This window comes from Psammomys obesus, unplaced genomic scaffold (genome assembly GCF_907164565.1).
Source record: "Psammomys obesus unplaced genomic scaffold, mPsaObe1.curated_primary_1811, whole genome shotgun sequence".
NCBI lineage: Eukaryota > Metazoa > Chordata > Mammalia > Rodentia > Muridae > Psammomys > Psammomys obesus.
Genome location: NW_026596079.1, coordinates 39,449,041 through 39,476,187, shown reverse-complemented (window position 1 = coordinate 39,476,187; position 27,147 = coordinate 39,449,041). Strand labels below are relative to the sequence as shown.

Below are 27,147 nucleotides of genomic sequence, written 5' to 3'. Positions count from 1 at the left end.
TCCAGAAGACGGCATCCGACCATCGAGAGGGGGTCAGAGAGCACAAGCCAGCCAACAGGGGTGCTCACCTGTGCATGCTTTTAACCACTGAGCTCCCACCAACTCTCAAAGTCCTTTTAATACATATGTAGTGCACACAGGCCATCGTACATACAGAGATTGGAAACGATTTGGTAGAGCTGCTTTTGTCCCTCCAATCTGTGGGGCCCAAGATTTGGTCACCAGGTTAGCAGATAGCCAATTTTTACTAAACTTTTACTATCCTCTCCTTCATCCAACTTGCTATACTGTGGCTACAGCATTCAGAAATAATCCACTGCACATAGATAAATGACTGATAAAAGGGACATAAGGCCTGCAGCAGACTTCTACACTTTGAAAAACAGTAAGGTATTAGAGAATAATTTTCTAACATACCATCTCAGAGCCCTGAAACAACAGTCTGTAGAAATGCAGGGATTGACACAGGTTCTTACTGCCAATACCCTAGAGCAATCTTTCAACTCTAAGACTCCCCTGGGCTGTCAATACAGTCATGCCCAGACTTTTCCCTAGGACAATCTCAACCAACATTCCTGTAAGGGTCACTCCAGACTCTGCACTGGAAGAGTATTAAATAATTCTTAAAGCTAGGCCAACAAAGAAACTTTGCTCTGTAGGAAAACTACCTACCGATATGAGACCAGAATCTACAAAATGTTATTTAACTGATGAAAGAAGAAAGACATGGCATCTACACGCTACTAAAACCCAGACATTTAAGAACACTTACCTGTAAAAATTGTTTGCTGAGAGGATCAAAAGAGAGTGATTTTTTTTTTTAAGTGCCATTTAGATAGGCTTAACTCTAACAACTTACCTGAGTTCCAACAGTGATGTTTGGCATAGATGAAATACCAGCACTGGATTTGGGCTTTTTATTTTTTGCTCTAGCTTTCTCTAACATTTTCTTCCTTTGACTAAAAGGAACAACACCCCTGAAAGAAAAATCATAAACTGATCAAGAAAGCAGCAAAGAAGCCCATTGCATAAATCTGGAATTATTTAGCCACTAAAGCACTACTTCTCTGAATTTTTACTTCAGGTTAGTACTAATCAGCAACTACTTCTATTTTTCACCTTGTTTGTAACTTTAATCACCAGATCCAGTTTTATTAAATCTTTAGGACTAAATTCTATAGAAAATACAGCCAATAATCTTTTCACAACTAACTTTTCCTACAAATAATTACTTTTGATGATGCAAATTTACTGGTACCCTCTAAAAATATTGCGAAGAATAAATTTAGAGCATGATTAACATACATACATATATGTATAAATGTGTATATGTATTTATGTATACACCCATATATATATATATATATACACATATATATATATGAAGAAAAACTCACGCAATGAAATTTTAAAATACCATATATCCCATATTTGCAATTGTGTAATAACAAATCATGTATGCATGTATAGGGGAAGAAAGGATTAAAACTACCTGCAAATCCTAGCCATAATTATCCGTAGACAGTAGGAGTCTGTATAATTTATTTCATTTTGTGCTCTCATCAAATTTAATAAAATGATTGCTAAGCATACAGTGTTTCCATAAAATTATTCTTAATTGTTAATGCAAGTATTCCAAAGGGAAATTCCTGCCTCTCCAAAGCACTGTCTTTTCAATGGCCTCACTTCTGTCTTCAAAGCTGCTTTCTATGTGACAAACATTCTGTGGAAGACACTCACCACCAGTATAAATTGTTCTCCAACTGGGCGCAGGTATAAAGGGCACAGCAATGTAAAGAAACTATCCGTTCTCCTTGAAGTTCAGAGTAAGTCTGTGCTGTGTGCTCTAACTTAGAAGCCACAGAACTTAAAGTTTCATCCACCCATGTAGCAACCTAAGGAAGATAATAGTAGAGGCTTAGGTAAAAGCAAGGGATTTTACAAAAGAGCTGTGGTCAACCCTGGAGCAAGGTATGATACATACTCTATCACCTCCCAGTCTAAAAGGCTTGGAGTGCAACACAACAAAAATGAGTAAGTACTTCAGAAAGCTTTCCAGGGTGCTGTAGTATGTTCAGCCATTAAGCGCACTTGCTGATCTTGCGGAGGACCCGAGTTCAGTTCCCAGGTGATATAGAGATGCTATCCAAATCACAATTATCCATTAACTCCAGCTCCAAGAGATCAGACACCTCCTCTGACCACCACTGACACATGTGCAAGCACTCTTACACTCAAAAAACACTTAAATTAAGACTAAGAATTTAAATACGAGATACAGAGTTAATAAAATGTAACTGATAAGAAAAAAATAAAATTAAAAAAAAAGAATTTAAATACTTTCTTCCTGTGTAAATCAAATCATAACCATTTCTAAGGCACTAACCATGGGACTACGCATGTGCTCTTCTTTAGGAAGTGGAAGGTGAGACAGTTTCTCACTACAGTCTAGGCTGACCTCAAACTTGTGATCTTCCTGCTTCAGCACCCTGACTGCTGGACGTACAGACATGGGCCACCAGGCTGGCTTGCTCTGAGACTTTTAATAGAATTCAATAGCTTTGAAGCCATGCTGACCATCTAGCATCTGGTACCACTCTACAGCCAGGCCACCCTGAACATGCCTAATCTCACCTGAAGTGGAACATCAACACATTTCAACCAGTCTGTCAGAGCTTAAGTTCTGTCTCCTGTCTCTTAAGCACTTTCCTTTCTAGCTTTTCTTGGATATTTTCTTCTCTCATTAACAGTAGAAAGCCACTTTAAACATTGAATAATGAATGCAAGCTGGCAGGATGGCTGGGGAACAAGTGCTGGCCACTTAAGCCTACAAGATCCATCACCGGAACTCACAGACTATGTAAAAAGAGAAATAAGTCTCAGCTGCTGTCGTCTCACTTTCATCACCACGTGCCCACATACACACAATTACTGGGAGAAATTTTAAATACTCTCAAAGTAAGATTACAGTATAAGCTAGCCAACAAAAAATTAAAGAGACAGGATTATTGTACATGTTAAAAAAGCTTTTATTATGGACCTATGTCACACTGAAAGATAATGAAAAGGGAGAGAGAAAGCAAGCCAGTTTTAAGCATGAAATGTTCATCAATGCAAAATGGTACCTACCTTGTTATTTTCAGTAGCAACAGTTGCTCTTATGCTATTTGCAGACAATAGGACTATCTTTTCATTGATCAACCCCAAAAATGTTGCTCGTGGATGATGCAATGAAGGATTCTTTGAAAGCATAAGAAAAATGATTACTATTTCTCATGTAGATATGTAGAATCACTCTTTCCAAGATTTAATACAACAAAATACCTGGGCATTTCTGTAAGGCTCAGATTCACTCCATTTCCACTGATAAAGTTCTCCTTTACTGCTGACAGCGAGAAGCTCAGAATACAGAGCCCCAATGCAGGTAAATTTTGTTCCGTCCTATAAAGTAAAATAAAACAAAACTATGAATACAAAAATTGCCAAATCCCTTGGTTCAGACACTGCTTTTAATCACTACAAAAACCTAGACTGCTTACATACACTCATGAGCCATGATCAATAGGATCCTCACAAGTCCCTGGCTCCCTTTCAGAAACTCTTCATCCGTCCTTCAGCAGAGCTGGCCTGCTTCCTGTTTCCAGAAGGACAACACACTTGCACTGTCTCACATACACTGTCCTTGCTATTGTCTCTGCCTTCACTTTTAGATAATCCATTCCCTCTCCTCAAGCAAGTCTACGCAAAGAAGCCTCTCAGCACCTCTGATGCTCTAGCTCTCATCATGCCTCCTTCTCAGGCCACATCACACAGGATGTTTACCAGCTTATTTCACACAAATCAGACATGCTGCACAAAGTGGGGGCAGAAGTCTTCCTGACTCCCTTCTTGCAGACACTTCCAAACTGCAGAAAACAATGTCCCTATTTTGCTTTTTATGGTAAAAGTTCATTAACATTAAAGATGAAAGACATGTAATAAATTAGAATGCAATTCTATCTTTCAAAAAATGCAACAAATGTAAATAACATTTAAAAAACAAAAACACAAGAACAATGGCTGAAGCCATGAAGTTGCCCACAAACCTTGCGATAACAGAACCTTACTTGGTCAGATAGGCTAACCCTGCTGATCTACTGCAGATATCTACCAAGGGCCACAGCAAAAAAGCTATGCTCAGAATCTACAAAGGGAACACCGATGTTCATCTTAATGCATGGGCACCAACCACTTCTACTTCCAGTCACCCTACAGGTGTGCTCTGCAAGACGATCTCCATAGGATTTAAACCCTTCAAAGCTCCAGCGCCTCTGGCTCCCACAACCTTCTCCGCACTGATGATACTGTAATGCATCACACTCTACGGTAAGGGCCCCTTGTGGGAGCTCTACACTACTGCAGGGTGAGCAAGTAACTCCAGTATCACACGCAAATGATCTACTGAGGGCAGTAAGGCCCCAAGGGAACCACATGCTAACTGTAAAATCAATGACGGAGCCTCTTGGAACTCATTTCCTCATTTTAAAAATGGCTCGTTACATCCTTCCCCGATAGCCCACTGCTCACCAGGGCTAATCCTAAATGAGCCAGATGGGCCAAACAGGACCTTTAAATCTGCTATGGACCATTGTCAATTGACCAGGACAATCAACAGCCTAGGAAGGGACAGAAAACTCACTTGTTAGCCTTTGTCTCTGAACACACAGTCCAGCATATTGCTGTGGTCAAAAGGAACAGCAGTACCAGGGTATACTGTGCCACTTGGTCAGCTGTGGTGACTCCACCTCATCTTTTTTTCCTAACGTCCCTTTTCTTATGCTTCTTTTGTATGGCCCTGTCTCGTTTTATTTATTATCAAATTACAGTTTTGCACACTTATAAATTTTGTTTTTGTCTTGCTGGCCTGGTACTCCCTATGACACACAAGTCAGCTTTGAACACACAGGAGTCTTCCTGAAAGCTGGGATCATAGGCATGTGTCATCATGTCTGGACAGTGATAACTTTTAATGGACATTTCTTAGATTTTCTAAGTGCCAATAAAACAAGCTTCCATTTTTTTGTTTTGTTTTGTTCTGTTTACAAGACAAGGTTTTTCTGGGTAGTCTTACTTGTCTTAGACTTGCTCTGTAGACCAGGCTGACCTCGAACTTACAGAGATCCGCCTGCATCTGCCTCCCCGAGTGCTGGGATTACAGGCGTGCGCCACCGTGTCCAGCACAAGTTTCCATTTCTAAACTTTGTTTTCATGCTCATTCATGTGAAAACCATGGTAAAGACAAAGCAACTTGACCAGTAAGCATGTTCCAATAGCAAATAACTTGTATAAGGAGCCAGTTATACAAGTCAGGCTCTCTCACCACCATTCAGAAAAACAGACAGCACACAACTTCATATTCAAAGAGCTGCTAGGAATAAACATATTTATTCCCCATAACTATCTGAAAACATATCCAGGATAGTAAGGGATGTAACTGCTAATTAACAGTGCTGACCTGCGAGTTACTTTTGTATTCCTCCCATAACCCAGCACCAAGCCCTTCCTGGGAGCTTAGCAAATGAAGAGTAGAAGCAGCCTTTAAGTCTAAACAGTGCGTTCGTTGCCAGGGTAGAAAGCAGTTTTTGTTTAGAGAGCTTACTTAAAGAGATGCATAATTTATTGCACACCTTTGAGGTCTCAACATGATGTTCCAGCATATTACAGTAAAATGGCTACTATGGCTGGACAGGCTCAAACTTGTCAGTGAGCCAGCCAGCACTACTTATTTGCCTACAGTGGAAGTTAGACTTCTGCATGTTTGCCATGCATGTACATACACCCCTTCAGATCCTTTCACTGCAATATTCCACTTCATTCGTCATCTACGGTAACCAATTTTCTTGACTCAGAATGCCTGCCTTTCCTTTTTTTGAAGACACATAAGTGAAATCATATAGTGTATGCTTCTAACTTGATTCACTTAGCCTATTTTTCTCTAATTCTATCCCTTTTGCAACGAACAGGCTATTTTGCTGGCTACACACTCCCCAACACGCGCGCGTGTGTGTATGTGAGTGTACGTTTTACTTAGCAATAACTGAAACTTGTTTTCCATATTCTGGTTATTGTCAATAACACTACAATGAGCAAAGGAGTGCACACCCTTCACGAGGTGACTTCAGCTCCTTTGAGCACATACTCCTGAGTGTGTAGTCCCGTTGCCCTCTATGAACAAACACACACCGCGGCACATCCACAAGGATAAACACAATAAAAAAAATTAAATGGATGAATGTAAAAAATTAAAAGAATGGTGAATTAGGTAATTCCCTGAAATTAAAATGAGATATATAATTTTGACCTCAAAAGAGACTTCCTGTTTCCTGTTCAGGACTACTAACCAGGCTCTGGCTTCATTGCTAACTGTACCACTAACAAACCACATATGCACTGACAAAGTTAGGAAGTTTTCCTGTCAATCGAAAGTGCTGCAAAGTTTATAGCCAATAACAGGTTAGGGCTGAAGAGATGGCTCAGTGGTTAAGAGCTCTACCCACTCCTCCAGAGGACCCAGGTTCAATTCTCAGCATTCATGGCATCTAACAGCGTTCCCACGCCCTCTTCTGATTTCCAAGAAACCCAAGCAAGCACACAGTACACAAACATACATGCAGGCAAATATTTGCAATACATAAAGTAAAAAATGTAAAATAAGAACGAATAGTTCAGACATATGCTATAAAATTCCAATGACTATAGTATACAAAAACTACCTTTTCATATAGATAAGCAAGAATGTAGAAGCACATTATCCTACGAAAATAATGCAAGTACCACCAAAATTTAATTTAAAACAATCTTATCAAAATAATAAAACTCATATTTAAAGAGTAATTTGTACAAGTTGTTATAATTGGCCTCTTGCAAGACTTAAGGGGTTTTTGTTGTTTTGTTTTCATTCTTTTTTTGTTTGTTTGTTTTTAGAGACAGGGTTTCTCTCTGTAGCTTTGGCTGTCCTGAAACTCACTCTGTAGACCAGGCTGGCCTTAAACTCAGAGCTCTGCCTACCTCTGCTCCACCACCTTCCCTCCCCATGCCAGGTGCTGGGCTCAAAGGTGTGCACCACCACCACCAGGCTTAGACTTAAAGTTATATGAGAAAAGATCTTAGTAATCAATACAGCCCAACTATGAAGCAAAGTAAGAGGCCTCTAGCAGCAATCAGTCAACAAACAACTATGACCTGGAAGGGATAAAGTGACGGAGACCTTCTTCATCTGTTCTCGTCCTCAAGCATTAACTTAAACACATCATTCCCAAGTGTCCAGAGCTAGGAACTCTAAAGCACTCTTTAGACCCTCAGTTCTCAGCAATTGGAGCAAACACCAAGCACATCCCAATCCTGTTTCCTGTTGCCCACTGACATCCTTCAAACCCTCTGAAGCCTTCCCTCAAATCTTTCACTCCTCAGGAGTCACAATCTTTAACCAATCTAATGAAAACAAAAAATGGAAGAGCTCTAACACCATCCAGGTAAGACAAACATGGAACAATATGGAGGGCAAGAGAAAAGGGAAGGAGAGAAAGGGAGGGGGAGGAGAACAACAAACACTCTACCACACAAGAAGAAACCAGGGATGCTTCCAGCATTGTGTTAATAAGAGAATACAATTCAGGCAGATATGGTAGCTGCCAATGTGAACAGTCCAAAGACAAGGAGTAAAGTCCCATATGAGTTACACAGCAAAAAATATATTAACTGTCTTAAGACTGATAATAACTATAAAAAACATACATCTAAAAGGTTTAATATTCTCCCAAATTTGAGTCTAAAGAAATGAAAAATAAACTGAGGTCATACTCTCTTGATCTGCTGGTGATTAACCTCGTTGACCCTTTTTCTCCTGCGTAAGACAAGAGTCTCATGGCCCAGTCTGGCCTGATTCCCCTGCCTCACCTTCCAGGATCAGAGGTATGTACCAAAACTTCAGTTTATTCATGCTTAAGAAATAAGCTCTGCCAGGCTCGGTGGTGCACACCTGTAATCCCAGCACTCAGGGAGGCAGAGGCAGGCAGATCTCCGTGAGTTCAAGGACAGCCTACAGAAAGAATCTACAGAAAGAATCCAGGAAAACCATGGCTACAAAGAGAAACCTTGTCTTGAAAAAACAAACAAGCAAGCAAACAAAAAAGAATTAAGTTCCAGTCAACTATCTATGGAATTAGGGGGGAAGAAGGTCTCTGTTTTTAATGAGTGAAAACCATGGATTTCTATAAAAGACTCTGAAAATGAATTCACCACTTAAAACAATGGAGCACACATCATCAACAGACTTCATTTGTGGTAGAAATGGATCTGTAAAGATCCAGTCAAATCCTAGGTGCCTTTTGGAATTCACTTATTTGTTCTATTTTCCTGGCATTCCATCCCCCATTCTCATTTGGCCTACTTTGTCTACTACCATAGCATCAAAGGGTCTGGCAAAAATTACTGGCATAAAATGGAACAGCTATGCAACTCCAGAAATGCACAGCCCTCATCTTGTTCTAACAGGCACACTACATCAATGGATAGAGCTTATCCTGTAAAAACGAAGGTCCATTCCACATTTTAAACTTGGCAAAGCAAATCTCTACCAAAGAATGTAAGCATCATTAAAATAATTACTCTAGGCAAAATGTCCTGGAGAGTAAATGTTCCTGTGTTACTGAGACTAACCCCCAATTTTTCTGATTCACTGCATCAAGAAGCAAGCAGCAGCAGCAGCAGCACTGGACATGTGGTTCACAGCTTGGCCAATGCTCCAGCAGTCTGCTTCTAAAACAAACATGGGCACTTTAAAACTAATGCCTCTTTTCAACAGTCTTATAAACCCTGAATAGATAAAACAAACTTTATTAATGGAGGAGCAAACTGCTAGGACTCTACTTAAATGAAAGGTATAAACAAACTCTGTTAATGGAGGAGCGAACTGTTAGGCCTCTACCTAAATGAAAGGCATAAACAAACTCTATTAATGGAAGAGCGAACTGCTAGGACTCTACTTAAATGAAAGGCATAAACTTTTTCCAAATACCTTATCAGGCCACCACTGTAAGTCTTCTCCCAGAGACACCGGACTTTGAACAGGTGTGTTCTTCTTATCCGGGTTTGGCTCTCCCTCCTTGCTGCTAGAGCCCCTTTCGTTATCAAATGAGGCTCCATCAAGCCACCTTCGTTCCCGTAAACGTAGAACAGATTCCCGCTCCCGCAAAAGCTCGGAGTCTCTTTCTAAGGGAAGAAGGAGAACTGGTATGCAATCGGGTCACACCAGTGGGATAAAAGTAAGCCACTCTCTAGTACACACCCTGCAGGACGCAGCTAACAGCACTTTATCTACTCAAAAGGTACAGTCAAGAGCTAAGTAGGCTGACATGCAACATTCAAAACATTAACTCTTCAAGTGACTGGCTAAAAATTATAAACTGTATTTTTTGAAACTATGCAGAGGCAGTCCAACGTTTGTAGAACAGAATTACTCTAAGTGTGACTGGTTTTTTCTTTTCTTAATAGATTTAAAGATTCTGAAATTATTTCATTATTTGTATTATTCATATGAAATTCTTATTTCATTACAAATACTCAATATAAACATCTTTGATTTATAAATTAGAAAAGTGACTGAATTAGAATTTCAAAACATTAAATACATGTAAGCACTGTGTGCTGGCTAGTTTTTATGTCAACTTGATATAGGCCAGAGTCACCTGGAAAGAGAAAACATCCATTGAGAAAATAATCCTAGCAGACTAGCCCACAGAGATTTTTCCTAAACAGGAGCTAATGTGGAAGGGACCCCACTGTGCACGGTGCCACCCCAGGTAGGTGGGAGCTATAAGAGAGGCTGAACAAGTCACGGGGAGCAAGCCAGTAAGCAGCACTCCTCCACCGCCTCTGCATCAGCTCCTGCCTCCAGGTTTCTGCCCGGTTTGAGTTCTTGGCCTGACCTCGCTCAGAGGCTGTGACCTGGAACTACATTAACCTGAAATACACCCTCTCCTTCCTAAATTGCTTTTGGTCATGGTGTATTCTCTCAGCAACAGAAACCCTAACTGAGGTGCAAACCAACAAGTTTGTTTTTTAATAGAGAAACAGAAAGTCTTAAATAAGCTAAACTATAAACAATTAGGATAAAGTAAAAATTTGTGATAACTCAAATCCCCGTTAAAGATAAATTTACAGAATGTCACCAGGTGTGGTGGCACAAGCCTTAAGTCTCAGCACTCAGGAGGCAGAGGCAGGTGGATCTTGGTGGGTTCGAGGCCAGCCTGGTCTACAAAGTGAGTCCAGGACAGCCAGGGCTCGTGTTACACAGAGAAACCCTGTCTCGAAAAACAAACAAAAAACTTTACAGAATGGATTTTATGGATAAAGCATTTAAAATGTTTTGAGGACAGGCTTTTTTTTTTTTTTTTTTTTTTTTTTTTTAATAGTGGGGAGAGAACTTTCTAGAAGTCTTTTGCCATTTTCCAGAAAACTGGCCTCAAATTATCTAAAGCCACAGCCACATTTTCAGTTGCTTGTAAGTTACTTTTTAAAATAATCAAAATAGTCAAGCATGGTGTGGCACACCTTTCTTTCCTGCACCTGGGAGGGAGAGGAAGCTGGATCTCTGATTTCAGGTTCAAGGCTACACAAAGAAACCCTGACTTGAAGAAATAAATAAAATAATAATAATATAATATAGTAAAGATAAACTTTTCAGGATTTTAATAATAAAGATTAGAGATGATCCATACTGAACCACATAAAACTGCTGCACTTGAGGCTAGGTACGTAGGTCAAGGCAAAGCGCTTGGCCAGCACGAGAGGCTTTGGCACCCTCTACTCCACCAAAAGAACAAAAAACGGCCAGATTGCCCAAAGTGGCTAAATGCTAGCTACTTCATATGAGTCAAACTAAAAATATCTGCACAGAATAACTTAAACAGGTATTTAGGAGTTGCTAATATTAAAAAAAAAAAATCAATACTTGAAAATTCAGTAATTGATAGTTTTAAAGCAGTTAAAGCATTGTTTACCTTAAAAAGTTTAAGATACTACATGTGTTAATATGTTAAATAGTCACCCACAAATGTGTTACATTTAAAACTCTCAACTTCTAAGTACCAAGTATATACTTATATACTTCTATAGCCATCCTTAACACACGTGGCATCTTTTCTAATTTACTAATCATTGTTAAGTATAGCTCATTTCATCTATTATTTAGACAAAGCATTATGAACTCTGGAAAGAATTCCTGTTATTTAAAGCTTATATATGCCTACAAGAGGTTGGGTTATGTGGCTCCAAATCTGTATTATATACCTTTACCTTTAAAAGATCTCAAACTTGTACAAACAGCATATTAATATACCAAACATGTCTACCCATTTGATATTGTCCAGCCCCATTCTGCCAAGTTTTTTCATATTTCACTATCTACTCAGCATTTAAAAGAAACATAATGATTATGTTCTTTATTTAATTTTTTAATAATTTATTTAATTTTTTCTTTTAATGAAATTAATTTTTTTATGAATGCTGCATGTCGCTGAAAACTAGAATTCTACCTTTAGATCAAAACCTATCTCCTAGATAAAATATACTTAGGTAAATCACAGCCTTTACTATGTGTGTGTTATACACTGTAAGATCCTCTCTGAAATACTGTTGTGGCACTCCAAGATACAAAGGCCTGGTTTTAAAGCCAAGGGGTCCAAACAAATGATCTTTGATGACTTCATCCTACTGTAAGAATCTGAGTTCAGATACAGGTGAGTCTATCACTGTCTTTCCACACACCTAGCCCACACTAAAAAACAAAAAAACAAAAAAACAAAAAAAAAATGCAAAATTACCTCGAGATGAGCCTAGCCTAGAAAGTGATGAGCGACGAAAAGAAGGGTAACCAAAATAGCTAATGTCCTCAGAAAACATGGCATCAGCATCAATAATGACACTTGGGTGGGCAGAGTGAATGTCAGCATCAAGAAGAGACATAAGATCTTCTACAAATAAAAACAAACAAATATAAATGAAGCAGCTACAAATAATGCATCCACAGACCACTAAAAGATCTCTAAAATTTCAAATACATTAAAATTGGGAACTGATATCACCTGAGTGAAAACAAAAAACAAACAAACAAACAAAAAAACTCACAAGAAATAAAATTAACATTACAAACAAAGGTCTTAAAGACCATCGCAAGCATAATTGCTACAGGTGCTACTTACAAAAGCCCACTTTCAAGATTTGCTACTACTGACATCATAGAAACAAAACATAAATGTAGCTCGGTAAGTACCAATGTTCACTGACGTTATCAAGAACAACATTGTGCATGTCAGCCAGGGATAAATCTATGCAATATAATCATGTCTTCATTAGGGTCAAGCAGAAATCCACTAAGCAAAATTATTTCCCCTAAAAAAGGGCTTTATACTCAAACTGTATAAGCAACAAATATCCATCACCTTCCAAAACTCAGACATAATCATCAGGTATACTCTAAAATTCCAGTCCTCAATCAAAGGAGTACCCCAAGCAGGAAGATGCGTAGAGCAGAGTACCAACCTCCCGGCAAGTAAGATTCACTGGCTGTATCGTCACCGTCATCTCCATCTTCATCATCCCGGCTGAGCAAATTATTTACAGCAAGGTTTACATCCAGATTTGTTCGCTGAAGTTCTCGAATAATGACACTTCTCGATTTGCCTTGTAAAACAACTTGGGCCTAAAATAAACAAAGAATAAAGCCTATTATTTACTACTTCTAAACTGATCAAGAAAATAAGCCCCCATTCTCAACTTTTAGGAGTCATGACTATGAGCCAGTGCTTTGGTTCAACCTCACCTCCCCCTGGCCTTTGTAGTAGATTCTGAATGAGCACACCTGTGAAATCAGCTCCTCCGGAATGACAGACGCTGGAATAACAGGCTGGGGCTGACTGCCCAGAAGTCCAGACCCCCGGTCCCTTCCTGTCCGAATGACTCGAGTCTGCCGCCGGGAATCTCGCGCTCCAGCAGACGACCTACCCGAGGCTCCTCCTCCACTTCCACCCACTCCAGAACTCCAGCGGCTTCTAAATATTGGGCAATTTGTAAAATTAAATTTTTCAACCATTCATTCTTTGAAAGGTAATTTTAAGTCTCATTCTTGTACATTAGCTATCCAGTTAAAATTCTGAACAAAATTTAAAACAGTTATCTGAATTTTCTAATGTTTAAATATAAATTCACTTATAAACAATAAATACACTATCCTTTCCATCTTTGTTAAAGATCCGCATTCAGAGGCATGCATGGTAGTATTTCCTTGTAATCCCCACACTCAGGAGACAGAAAAGTCTAGCCTGGGCTACAAAGTAAAACCCTACCGAAAAACAAACGGGAAGGGGCAGGCCTGGGAAGATGGGTAAGTGCATAAACAGGAAGCCCAGACTCTTCTGGGCAGCCAGCCTCGCTAAGCAGCTGAGTCCCAGCCCAGCGCCATGCTGCAAAAACGGCAGAGGAGACCGACTGAGGAAGCACACACCTACACCCACACGCCACTGAGTGGAAGAAAACACAGCGCAGGGACACCTGGGAGAGGGCCACTTTAAGCTTACTGCCTGAACCTAATTATTAATCTTATCTAAAAAGGTCCCAGTTTGGGTACTAATCTAAGTGCCCAAAGAACACAAAAGGAATGACTTGCTGTTTCTACCAAGTGACGCATACTGTTTCTCCCCAAGCCAGCAATGCTGGGAACCTGATGGGACACCCCGTCTAAGCTCTTAAAATTCCACTGCTCTAAGCTGTCTTCTAAGACACCTTGTTATAACCAGCTTAAATAGTTAGGAGGTTTAAACTGCGACAATCTGAGCAACACAGCAACAGGTCATCAATAAACACAAGAGAAAGTGCTCACTTGCACACGTGCATACACACACACACAACAGTAATACAAACCACTAAGTAGAAAGAAAGAAAACAGAATTTTAAAGGAAAGAAAAGAAAATGACCAGTGGGAGCTCTTTATAGTTAAATTCCAATTAGGAAATATAAAAGAAACAATGGAATTTTAAGCAGCTGGCCAACACTGCACTAACAACTCACACACAATCATCAAGATACTAAAATCAATGAGCAACAAGCATGAGGAGAAACCAGGTTATTTACATACTTGAAAAGGTCTTTTCACAAAGTACGAGTGCATGACCAGAGGAAAGAGTGTTTTGGGTGGGGACACCATTCTCACAAAGTAAAAACTGGAAGTAATCTCTCTACTCTCCAGTCAGTAAGACCTACCAACATCACCTGCCACCTGACATTATACAGTCCAGGGCTGGGCATTCCTGGCAAAAATCCCATTACCTCTATTTAATCACAAGAGAAGAACAGACAAATCGAACTGTGCACTGTAACAAGGTCTTCTACTCATGTGGATTGACCAAGCAACAAAAGGCTAAGGAACGGCTCTGGTCAGGAGACTAAAGAAGTGTGGTGCCTAAATCCAACTGGCAATTGCTAGATTGCCTGAGAAAGGAGCCTAGTGCCGCAACTGGGAAAATGGGAATGACCACTCCTTAATCCATTCCTTCAAAAATATGCTTATGTAAAAGCTAACATGGCGAAGCTAAGTGACAGGGTTTCACTTTACAGTCAGGCTGACTGACCTCAAACTCAGAACCCTACTGCCCTGGCCTCGCAAGCACTGAACTCCCGAGTTTTTTTAAAGCAAATTATTTCAGAATGAGAGAATAAACTTAAAAAATAATTTAAAAGCATAAGATTGGGAACAAACACCACTTTGAAAGTGAAAAACTAAGCAAGGACAAGTAAGCTTTTCTGTGAAGGGTCAAATGGCTCCTAGCCACACTGGACTGGGAAGAGTCAAGCCATCATGGGCAGTCAACTGTTGTAAGGCAAGGGGCCGCAAGTGGGAAGCACAACTCAGCCACGGTGCGGGATATGGCCCCAGAACCCCAACTCAATTGAGAAATGTTTATCTTTCGGCAAAGTATTATTTGGCCTGCACTACAGTTACTCTCTTAAATAAATGTACTCTTCCAGGTTTAGCAAATGAAATCATTTTGGTCTTAAGTTCTTTTTAGAATTCTTTAGCACACACTGTGTACACAGGCTATGAATGTGGAGGGCAGAAAGAAAGCACCTGCTTGCAATATAGAAGGTAGGCATTTGAGCCTTATCTTTGCAAAAAACAAAAGGATGTTTTATTAAAGATCCAGATTGTATTTCCAGTCCCCGAGCTAAAGGACACACACCAAAACAATCTGAAGATTGTACCTAACCATGACAAATGACCTTCCTCCAATCTTGAAGTAATTTAGTTCAGCATAAAAAAATAAACTAAGCACTTTGAAATCTCAATTCTTGTGGTGGTCTGAATAGGTGTGTCCCCCACAGACTCGTGTGTGTGAATGCTTGGCTCATAGGAAGTGGCACTATTAGGAGGTGTGGCCTTGGAGGACGAGTGTCACTGTGGACGAGGGCTTTGAGTCTTTTTTTTTAAACTATAAAGCCATTTATTAACCACAGTAAAGATATAATATTTCCAAATTTTATATAATACAAATATATTGAAACTGAAAAATAAAAACAATGTACAATGCTAACTCAATTGAAAGAAATACGGTATGTGTCTATTTTTTTAATTTATTTTTTCATTAATTACACTTTATTGATTTTGTATCCCAGCTGTAGACCCCTCCCTCACCCCCTCCCAATCGTGCCCTCCCTCTTCTTCTCCCATGTCCCTCCCCCAGTCCACTGATAGAGGAGGGCCTCCTCCCCTTCCATCTGACCTTAGCCTATCCGGTCTCAACAGGACTGGCTGCTATCTGAGTCTTAAATGTTCAAGCTAAGCCCAGTGTACAAATCCTCCAATCTCCTTCTGCTGCCTTCAGACCAAGAAGTACAATTCTCCTCCCCCAGCACCGTGTCTGCCTGCAGGATGCCTTGCTTCCCGCCACGATAATACTGGGCTAAACCTCTAAAACTATAAGGCAGCCCCAATTAAATGTTTGCCTTCATAAGAGTTGTCGTGGTCATGGTGTCTCTTCACAGTAATGGAAACCTGAACCCAGACAATTCTTAAATCTATTTTCTACTTTGCCTACTAGCTCACACTGCATATATTTTTCTCTCTTAATTATTTTTGAAGTAATTCCAACTGCGTTTAGTTATGTTTAAAGCCTCTGAATACCATACAATTTGACTGAACTAGCATCTTCTAATCATTAACCAGATATTTTCAAATATTTTAGCCATTCAAAAACCAAAGTACAGCAGGGTGTGGTGGTGTACATCCTTAATCCTAGAACTTGGGAGACAAACACAACCAGATCTCTGTGTTCTCAAGGCAAGCCTCATCTACACAGTGAGTTCCAGAACAGCCAGAGCTATGTAGAGACCCCATCTCAAAGTCCATAAAAGCAGTGCCTAGAATTTAAAAATGGTTTATTTAATTTAACAGTATATAACAAATTTCACATAAAATAGTACAGGCAGTTCTTATTGTTTGTATAGAAAAACAAAACAAAAAATAAAAATCAAAAAATCTACCAGACTTGGATACCAAAAGGAAGTAATGTTAGATTTTTATAATTCACAATAAATGGCAAAATACAAACTGTTTTAAATTTTCAAATGACACAATACCACTAAGTGACATTGTAGACCGTCCCAAGTGTTTAAAAGGTCAGGGATCAGTTTGTGTTATTTTTTTTTAAAGACTTTATTTATTTTGTACCTATCTTATTATAGGTGGTTGTGAGCCACCATGTGGTTGCTAGGAATGGAACTCAGGACCTTTGGAATGGCAGACAGTACCCTTAACCTCTGAGCCATCTCCCCAACCCGTGTTATTTTTATTGTGGTGGCAAAGATGAGTTCTCTGCCCTATCACTAGATAGTGCTGATGTGGTCAGTCACAGTACAAAGCACTCAAAGACAAGAGCACGGACTAGTGGACGCCTTCAACTTGACACAACTCACCCCAGAGTGTTGCCTGCCAGCCGGCCCAGAGTCTCAGAGCCTGAGAGAAACCACGGGGAGTCACTTGTCCTACCAGGCCTAGAAGTCCTCCCTGTCCCCGAATTGCTGTTCAGTTTTGACCTAGGAAATATCAAGAGGTAAACATCACACAGCAGTCCCAAACCATGAGAAGCTTACCTCCAGCCACCCACTCTGCAGCGCATCTGCCTGGTAAGTCTCGGCCTACACTAGCCAGCAGCTGCCTAACATTCTGGCACTCCTTCCCAGTAGAGACTGCTAAAGTTACAAATATAAACAAATGGTAAATAGTAAATTTTCTTTATATTTTAAAATTAAACATATTTTTTCTTAGAAACAAGTAGAATTCATATCTTATGAAGCATCCTTTAATATACTATAATTTTTTAAAAAACCAAATTTAAAGGGAAAAAAAATGGCTGCTTTCAAATTGAGTTCCTCCATTTTCTAACTTTCAGAGACAAACGTGGCCTGTGAAGTCACTTCAGTCAGACAGGCAAACAAATACACACCCGTACTGTCAGCTACTTAAGAAGCCAGAGTGCGAGAGTTCAAGACCATCCTTGAAAGCAGAGCAAGACTTGTGCTCTCTCCTACCCCAGCAAACCATTCCAAATTAAATTTCACTTGCGATGGACCCAATATGTACTATCATTCTTCTTATAACTTACCTGTTCCTAAATGCTACACCAATTAACTCCTCTACAATCTTTAATGTTAGCATTTTGTCTATAAACTATTCCTTGCTTAAAAATTAAAATCAAGAATTAGAAATATAATTCAGAGGCATAATGCTTTTAGGGATGTAGGTTCATTTCCTAGCTAACAAAAATAATCAATTTAACTAAATAAAACTAAAAAAAACCTAACCATTTCACTGTATTTAACCATGTTTCTACCATGCCTTTTCTTATCCATTTAAGAATAACCAAAATCAAAACATTGGTTTTCCATAATACCTTCTACAGGAAAGGATGCGGGTCAGTGGTAAAGCATTTGTCTACTATCTACTGTATTCTAGGTTTCATCCTCAACACCATAAACACAAACACACACTGGCACATGCACGCACACACGCACACCAAGCCAAAACCAACGTCTTACCCATCATTATTATCAGGTTTACCCAATTCCAGTCTGTCAGGCTGTACTGAAAAGCCAATCCTACAAATTCTGCCATCCTAAAAACAAAACAAACAAACAAACAAAACCATTTAAAATTCTGAAAAAGAAGACATTGAGGGTCTCATTTATTCAGTAAGCAGATCCTGCCTGTTACTGTCAACCTGGAGGAAAAGAAGGAGTCCCCTCTAGGAGATGTACATACCTGGGTTAGGGAGCAGATAACATGGTACCAAAACTATAAAGAAATCACTAAAAACAATACAGCCTGGCAGAAGCCAACGTAAGATTATATAATAACTGCATTCAGGAGTCTTCCCACTCCTGTTATTAACTAGCTTCAAGTTCGAGTAAATCATTTACGCCAATTCTCTGGGCGGTGATTTTACACAGAAAGAGAACTGGGCTTTAAGTAACTCTTCCAGGTGCCTCTGCTCCGCGTGACTAAAAAGAAAAGCTGATGCCGAAGTGGACCGCATTGTGTAGTTTTCATTTTTTACCATATGGAGAATAATTTACCTCAAGAAGAAAGGCGGCGTGATTCGGTCCCACAACACACTGTTTAATAGTAGCCTGCTCCAGTACATTCAAAGGCGGGTGGCTAGGGAACAAGAAAAAAGCATGTAAGTAAAATTGTTCTTTTAAATGTAAACAAAAGAACTAATTCCTACACTGAATTTTAAAGCAATAAAAGTAATTATGATATGTACCCTAATCACTGCAGTTGCATGGCATGCCAAACTGTTTCTAAAAATCAGCATTGGGCTGGGGAGATGGCTTATGAGTATTTTAGAGCATTGGCTGCTTTTCCAGAGGTCCTGAGTTCAATTCCCAGCAACCACATGGTGGCTCACAACCATCTATAATGAGATCTGCTGCCCTCTTCTGGCGTGCAGGTGTATACACAGGCAGAATACTGCATACACAATAAAAAATTTTTTTTAAATCAGCCTTAATGGAAACTATAATTGATATGAACCCAGCTTTGACAGAAAGAGTAAAAGATGTGGTAGCACTTTAATCTCAAAACAAATAGGTGGATCTCTGCGCTGTTCAAAGGGCTGACCTGCACACTGAACTCCAGGGCAGCTAGGTGGATCTCTGCGCTGTTCAAGGGCTGACCTACACACTGAACTCCAGGGCAGCTAGGGCTACATCTCAAAACAAATAGGTGGATCTCTGCGCTGTTCAAGGGCTGACCTACACACTGAATTCCAGGGCAGCTAGGGCTACATCTCAAAAAAAAAAAAAAAAGATTCTTAATCTAACTAAATCATATTAGGCTATGAATCCTTTTCCTAATAAAATGAATCCCTAATAAAGAAAACACTACAGCTCCCTGGTAGGGCAATTGCTTAAAACATCCAACACAATGAACAGTGGCTAAACTTAAAACAGCTTAAAATTCTTACCTGTTCAAATTGTACTTGTTCAGCTTCTCTGAAACTTCCCGTAACCTTGAAACACAAGAGCCAAATGTTAATAACCCAGTGCTGGTCCTGTATAAACAAGACGGCTCTAATGGGCCTGCAGGCTGGGCTGACCCAACAGTAACACAAAGAGCAATTCCTACCAATCCCAAGCAGGTACTGCAATTCCTTTCCCCCTTTAAGCCATCAGCAGCTCCAGTAAGAACCACCACGGTTAGCCCTGTTTCCAGACAGGAAGATGAGGCTTCTACAGTTTATACAAGCAACAGCTGTTGTATAAATGCCCAAAGGAAAACTCCATTTTAAAAACTACAGTTTAAAGTAGGCATGGTGGTGCACATCTTTACTCCCAGAACTCAGAAGACAGCTGATCTACATAGTGAGGTTGAGGCTAGCCAGAGCTACATGATGAGACCTGAAGGACTTGCTGTCTATGCCAAAAGAAGTCTTTGAAACGGAGTACATGAACATCATGAAATGGAAAGAACTGGGAAGCATGGGCTTCTTTAGAATTTCACACAATTGGAGTTGGAAAAAAAAAAAAAACTTCCCAAAGCCTAATAATTACTTAAGGTATAGTCTCCAGTTCTTAAAGCCTGTGACACAGAGCTGAATGGAGCCTCAATGTTTATGTACACAGAAAGGCCAACCTTCCATTTCTAAAAGAGTGTTGCTGTACATGCTTAGAAAAAATTGGGGGCCTGGGTAGGTGGCTCAGTAGGTAAAACCTGAGTTTGGATCCCCAGAACCCAGATAAAGGCCAGGCTTGGCAGCGCACACCTTCAGTTCCAGTGCTGGGGAGGGGAGAAGGGTGCACAGACAGATGGAGGACACAGAGTGACTAGCCAACCAAACGCAGAGAAACCAGGAACCCCACATTCAATAGGAGACTGAGTTTCAAAGGACTACGATGAGACTGGGGGTAGGGGCACATTCCTTTAATCCCAGTGCATGGGAGACAGAGGCAGAAGCATCTGTGTGTGAGTTGGAGAGCAGCCTGGTCTGCAAAGTTAGCTCCAGGACAGCCAGGGAAAGATAGAGATCCGGTCTCCAAACACATAACAACAGAGGAAGACAACCAATGTCAAAACTACCTCTGGCTTACACACGGATGCAAAGTCACAAAACAAACAAACAGCAAACAACAAGCGTGCCCAGGGCTAGATGAGAGACATCAACTTGTATTGTCTTGTCCTGTCTATTTTTATTTTTCTGTTTCCTGAATTAATAAAAAATGTTATCAGCCTGAAGAAGTAACTTTATAATGTACAATATAACCAAAGAGATGTTTAAGAATTCATCTCTTCAATTGTTACCTAAAACAACTGTCTGAGCTTTTAAAAATTTTCAGAAATAATTTTTATACAAATAAATTGAGAATTTTAGAAAGCACAATGGTAAACAATAATAGAAGATACGTGAAAATTTTCATCTCTAATAACTGACAAAGTATGAATGGGATCAACTTTTAACCATTCATACAAGCAGTTTAGGGCTTAGGGTTTAAAAGCTTCTAGAAAAGGCTGAAGAGATAGCTCAGGGGTTAAGGGCACTGGCTGCTCTTCCAGAGACCTGCATGGTGGCTCGCAGGCACTCAGAACTACTTCTGAGGTCCCACGCCTTCTTCTGACCTCCTTGGCCACGCATGTGCTCTGCAGACATACAAATGCAGGCAAAATACTCAAGCATACACAATAAATACATCTTTTCACTACTGACACCCCTGCCAACCATGCAACAACTGATAGCAACCAAAGCACTACGCTGGTGACAACTTTCAACTGGTGCTTTCATTTTTCCAAAAGCACAAACACAAAACTAAATACTGATAATTTCATTCTCATTACTATGCACCACCATCTCCAAAAATCTCACTTTACTAGCCCAGTGGTGCATTTACTCTCTTTCATTATAACAACATGTTCCCTTGGTTCTGGGATGTCCGGCTTTTCCACTAAATTCCCGTTTGCTCAATTATAGAGCACATTGCGGTTTTAAAACGAGATTAAGTTCAAGACTGCATAATGAAACTCATAAGCTATGAGAGAAGGCTGACTAGTGACTGAAGGCAAGGTCAATGGGGACTGCTCAGGAGGGAAGCAACAGCTTTGGAGAGCGGGCACAGAGGCACAAAGCACTTTGCCCTCTCTAGCCCACACTCACTAAGAACACACAAAACTTTTCCTGAGACTAGAGCCAGTATGACCCAGGGCTAAGGCTTAACTTCCCCCGCACTACATGGATGACAGACAGGAAGACTCATTTGCTCACTAGCATAGAAAACTAACTCTTTTCATTCCCATGTCTTTTTTTTATTAGCTCGAAATAAATTGGGGAAGGGGACCATCAAAACCTCTATCAAAACTGGACAATAAAATTAATAAAACATTTTTTATTAATTCAGGAAACAGAAAAATAAAAATAGACAGGACAAGACAGTACAAGTTGATGTCTCTCATCTAGCCCTGGGCACGCTTGTTGTTTGCTGTTTGTTTGTTTTGTGACTTTGCATCCATGTGTAAGCCAGAGGTAGTTTTGACATTGGTTGTCTTCCTCTGTTGTTATGTGTTTGGAGACCGGATCTCTATCTTTCCCTGGCTGTCCTGGAGCTAACTTTGCAGACCAGGCTGCTCTCCAACTCATGCACTGAAACCAAAAATTAAATGCTTCTGTGGCTTCAAACAATATTTCAAGTAGATGCTTATGGGATATACTAAGCTTGAGGAAGTAAAAATGCTAGAAAATAATTTAATAACTCATAAACTCAAGAGCAAGTTACAGACAGACTACCAAAGGAAGAGAGAAAATAGTTCCTGGCATCAGTTGAATTTAAGATTAAAACTTGATCTCAAACCTCACAGTTAAGGAGGGCTAGGGAAAGCAGGGCATGGCGAAGTGCACCTTTAAGGCCAGCACTCTGGAGACAGTACATCTTTGTCAGGCAGCCAGAGACTGTGAGACTGTCTCAAACAAAAGAACAAAAATGGCTGTGAGACAGCTCACAGGCTTAGGGAGTTTGCTACAAGCAAGTAAGCCTGGTGCCATGAGTTCAATCCCTGGAAGTCGCAGAAAATGAGGAAAACCAATTCCAAAATTGTCCCCAACTTTCACATACATGCTGTGGCTTGCATAACAACATATATAATCTGTACAAAAAAACAGGACAGCTCTCCACAGCTCAGTGTGGTTGCACATGCTTGCAATTCCAGTACCCAGGAGGCAGAGACAAGGGGGGGGGGACACATTGTCAAAACAAGTTTGAGGCCAGGTTACTCTGAACAGTTAGCTGCAAGGCAGCCAGAGGTGCAAAAGCGACATCTCACAATAAAGCTAATACTTAATGTTTCTTTAACCCAGAGTAAAAGATGGTGAGGCTGTGTCAACATTCAGGGAGGCCAGCCCCAGCTACAGTGAGTGCCAGCACAGCTTGAGTACATACCAAGACCGTGACTCAAAAAATGGAAACTAGAAAAATGGTAACTAATGTCCCAGGTACACCTGAAATGCATACCACTTTGTGAAAGTAATCTCCACTAAAGAATAAAAAGTCTGAGGTCCTCCCAGCTCATCTCCACAGGAAACTTATTAGTTATCTCTGCTACTTTTCAGTCTCAAAATTCTTACAAATACATTTTTAAAAAGCAAATAATAGTGTATCAACATACGCAATATTTATAAAAAAGTAGCATTTACTGGGGCCCATGAAATGGCTCAGGAGGTAAAGGTATTTGCTACCAAGCCTGATGACCTGAGTGGGATCCTCAAACCCACATGACGGAAGCAGAGAGCCAGTTCTGGCCTCCACAAAGATGCCATGACATGTGTGCAAACACAATAAATTATTTTTAAAATAAATGAAATAGCAACTAATATTCAAACTCCCACCTATCTAAAAATTTCATATGCGAACAGATTTTTATATAGTCACCAGAATGTTTCACCAATTATCACCTTAATTCACAAATTTAATCCCAAAAATACATAAAATGGATTGTTCTTTCAAATCCCAGGACAGTTGTAAGTAAAATAGCCCTCTACAAAGTATTTTTAGCTGATCCAGAACATACTGACAAGGAGGCCTTCCAGCACAGAGTGGGCTACACACAAGGGCATCTGCTTCTCTCTGTACAGATGACAGAGTAAGCACAGGCTGGCGAGCACTTCTATGGCTGTGACGGAGGGCACGGAGCAACTACCGCATGCTTGTCTGCTCTACAGGATCTCAGTGCAGAAGCTTCAACACTTCTACTCAAAAGCTAGATTCTTCTCATAGCAGTAACACAAGAATAACATTTTTCTTTGAGAAAAAAAAAAAAAAAAAAAAAAAAAGCCCAGAGCTCATCAAGTTTCACTTACAAATAAATGTTTCAAAATAACCTCAAAACTGTCCCAAAACAGCAGACAGGTAAGCCTGCCAGGTGGCTAACACAACCCTTCCTGTTCTGTTGCTCCGATTCCAAAGATGTAGCCCATATTCCAACTCAATAACCTATTTTGTTCTTTTACATGTATAAGTAATTTTCAGATCAGAGACTAGAATTTTTAAGTAGCAAACTGACAGACTTTCTTAACAGTCCCTGCTAGAAGCTAACATCACTATGACTCTTGAGAACCCATGGAGCCTGTCACTTTCCCCAGTGTAGATAATTTACCTTTCACATACCCTACTTGGGCACAGCACATAGTGAGGTTCTTCAGCTCTTAACTACCTACTGCCACATAGCAGACCTCTGAACATCTAGACACAAGCCCAGATGCAACTACATCCCAGAGCTCTCTCTTACTGAGCTCCTAACACAACAGGAAGTGGAAGTACATGGAGATCTCTAAGCTCCGGCTCTACAGGAACAGAAGGCAATCTTCACATCCCGCCCTCTCCGAGTGCCACTTCCCATTTCTCTGGAGAAATAAGGGAGGAGCGCTTGATGGTGTTTCACATTTAACCAGCAATCACTGTGATGGTGAAAAGAGTGTGTGGTCGCCATTCCTACTTACTTCATGCCCCGTTCAAACAACACTGACTGGTAACCTTTCCTGGTGGTCCTAACTTTCTTCTCTCTTTTGTATCACATCTCACTGTGAACATTCTAGCTGTGTGTTCCTGTCTGAAGTGTCTTCACAAACACACTGCAACAGATCTGCCGAGTCTTTCCCTATCCTTCAGTTCCATACATACATCAGTGAAGATTAAAGTACTTTATAATCCATTTCAGAAAGAAAAGATTCTTACTGTTAAAAATCAGTAAAATTAACCTCCAGGTTTCCACCTTAAAGAACAACCAACAACTATGTGAATATACAAATTTATTTTCAGATTAATTCACTATCTGCCCGTGTCAATTTTTTTTTTTTTTTTTTTTTTTTTTTTTTTTGGTCAGGGAGTTGCTATTACTGTTGTTTGAGACAGATTCCCATATAACCCAGGCTGCCCTCAAACCGACAATGTCACCAATGATGACCTTTTACATTGAATGTTTACCTCTGTAACGGTAGGACTCCAGGTGGGTGCCACCCATGGTTTACACACTGTCGGGTACTGAACTGAGCCATCCATTGTGAAATAAAGCCTTTAGATAACCACATTTTTATTTCAAAATAAAGGGTCTAATAAAACAAAATTAAGACAAGCCAGTAAAGGTTACCTACAGACCTAAGCCATGGACTCTGGGAAAGAGTATCTTAAACTCAGCTTTTGGCACCCACATCAAAGAAGGCAGCATTGCCAAGACTAAAAACTCAGGGAGAAGATATATTCTTTTTACCCATTTTTTGTTTGTTTGTTTGTTTTGTTTTGTGGGTCTGTATGCCCTCATGAGGGCCTCTACAAGCCTCTCCCATCTCAGTCCTCCTAAAAAAGCATGTAGATTATCAACAGCTTCCCTGCCCTGCCTCTCATTATGTACTTTCCTGACCAAATGCTGGCCAAGATCACTTCACAATCTTAAAAATAATTTACTGAGAACTCTAAAGAAATACTCATGGCAGCCCCACCTAGTTCATATTAAAGTTTAAAACCCCAAAATTAATACTTCTATAAACTTGTTACAGATTGACAAAAACTTTATTCCTATTTAAAAAAAATAACTATTCTCCCAAAAATACTTGACTGGGGAACTGCTTGCTTTGTTATTAGGTTTAAATTAGTGGGATTCTCAGATCTGCTTTTACACTGAATGCTTGTAACACAGCATATTGTTTGCTACAGTATGTGAAGGTACAGCTCAGAAGTAAAACACCAACTATATAGTATTCACCAACAATGTTTCACCCTCATCACTAAGACAGTAGATTAATGAATCAAGTTATAAAAGCTTGGATCTACAAAGAGAAGGTATTAGGAAGGATGTTTAATTTTATGAGAAGCTAACTGACAAAGCTGGCCTTGAACTCCACGCTTGATCTCCCGTGTAGCTACAGTGAGATGTTCGCAGCCTAAGTCTGGCTACTTAGCTACTTTCTAAGAGACTCCTGAATACCTGGGATCCCAGACAGGGACCTTACCCTGCTGGCAGGAGCATCTTAATATCCTTTTCAGGTAACTAAGTAATGGCTTCTGAACAGTTCAGGACATTGTTGAAACTGGCAGTGATCCATGAACTCACACGATTCATCTGGAGTGGCATGCTAGTCACATGGAAGATACTTTTGCAGTGTCAAAATTACTGATGCCCATGTCAACACTATCAAACTCACTACGACAAGCTTCGCAGAGTTCCTGAGAAGGGGCAAATTCTGGTTTGAGAACTCAATGCAACTAGAAACAAACAAGTTGCTTTTCTTAAAATTTTTTTTTTCTAAAATAACAGTCATTTCATTTAAAAAAAAAAAAAAAAGGGGGGGGTAATCTGTTAAAACCCAACCCTGGAAAACCAAATTTCCAATAAACCCAAAAAAAAAAAGGAAAAAAAAAAAAAAAAAATAACCAAAAAAAAAAAAAAAAAAAAATTCTTCCACAGAACTAACTCTACTCTGCCACACTAAGTGTTTAGGTGATGTACAGTAGGGCGTAAAGACTCAATGGTTAGTCATTTTTGCTGCCTCATCAAGGACACTTTAAACTGAAATGCTTTTCCCCCTCCAAATGCAAGAAAGTGAATGGATACTGACACAGCTTCCATGATGCTTTGATTTTTTTTTTTTCCACTGAAGAACCATTCTTTTACACACAACTGCTTTTGAATCATACCTGAAATGTTAAGATGATTAAAATGACAAGTGTTCAAACTACAGTGAGATTTCCAGGCTCTACAGGGCGCACTGCTGCGGCTCTCCTTTAAAGCACGCAGTATGAGAGCAGAGTGTTTGCCACACAAACATGAAGGGCTGGGCTCGGATCCCCCGGCACCAACATAAAAGCAGGGTGTGATAGCATCGGATCCTGACCTCTGGCCTCCATACAGTCACACACACCACACACACAACCACACACCTGTGCAAACATACCCATACACCACACACACGTGCCTGCTGTACACACTCTTCAATCAATCAATAAATGAAAATTTTAAAGTAAAATACACAATGACAAAATAATTATCCACCCTTCTCATGAACATTTACAAAAACCAACCAA

At 39.9% G+C, this 27,147-nt stretch overlaps 1 protein-coding gene across 1 annotated transcript in view; it reads right to left on the bottom strand.

Moving 5' to 3' along the window:
- Ubr5 (ubiquitin protein ligase E3 component n-recognin 5) overlaps positions 1-27,147 on the bottom strand; it is a 111,750-nt gene that overhangs the window by 56,980 nt on the left and 27,623 nt on the right. Inside the window, exons 2-13 of the mRNA XM_055626290.1 lie at positions 19,557-19,601; positions 18,664-18,745; positions 18,127-18,203; positions 17,005-17,124; positions 12,899-13,088; positions 12,580-12,739; positions 11,862-12,011; positions 9,056-9,267; positions 3,325-3,441; positions 3,130-3,240; positions 1,741-1,895; positions 860-977 (exon numbers count right to left, since the gene is read on the bottom strand). Coding sequence (XP_055482265.1) covers positions 860-977; positions 1,741-1,895; positions 3,130-3,240; positions 3,325-3,441; positions 9,056-9,267; positions 11,862-12,011; positions 12,580-12,739; positions 12,899-13,088; positions 17,005-17,124; positions 18,127-18,203; positions 18,664-18,745; positions 19,557-19,601 — 1,537 coding nt within the window. The remainder of the gene's footprint in view (positions 1-859; positions 978-1,740; positions 1,896-3,129; positions 3,241-3,324; positions 3,442-9,055; positions 9,268-11,861; positions 12,012-12,579; positions 12,740-12,898; positions 13,089-17,004; positions 17,125-18,126; positions 18,204-18,663; positions 18,746-19,556; positions 19,602-27,147) is intronic.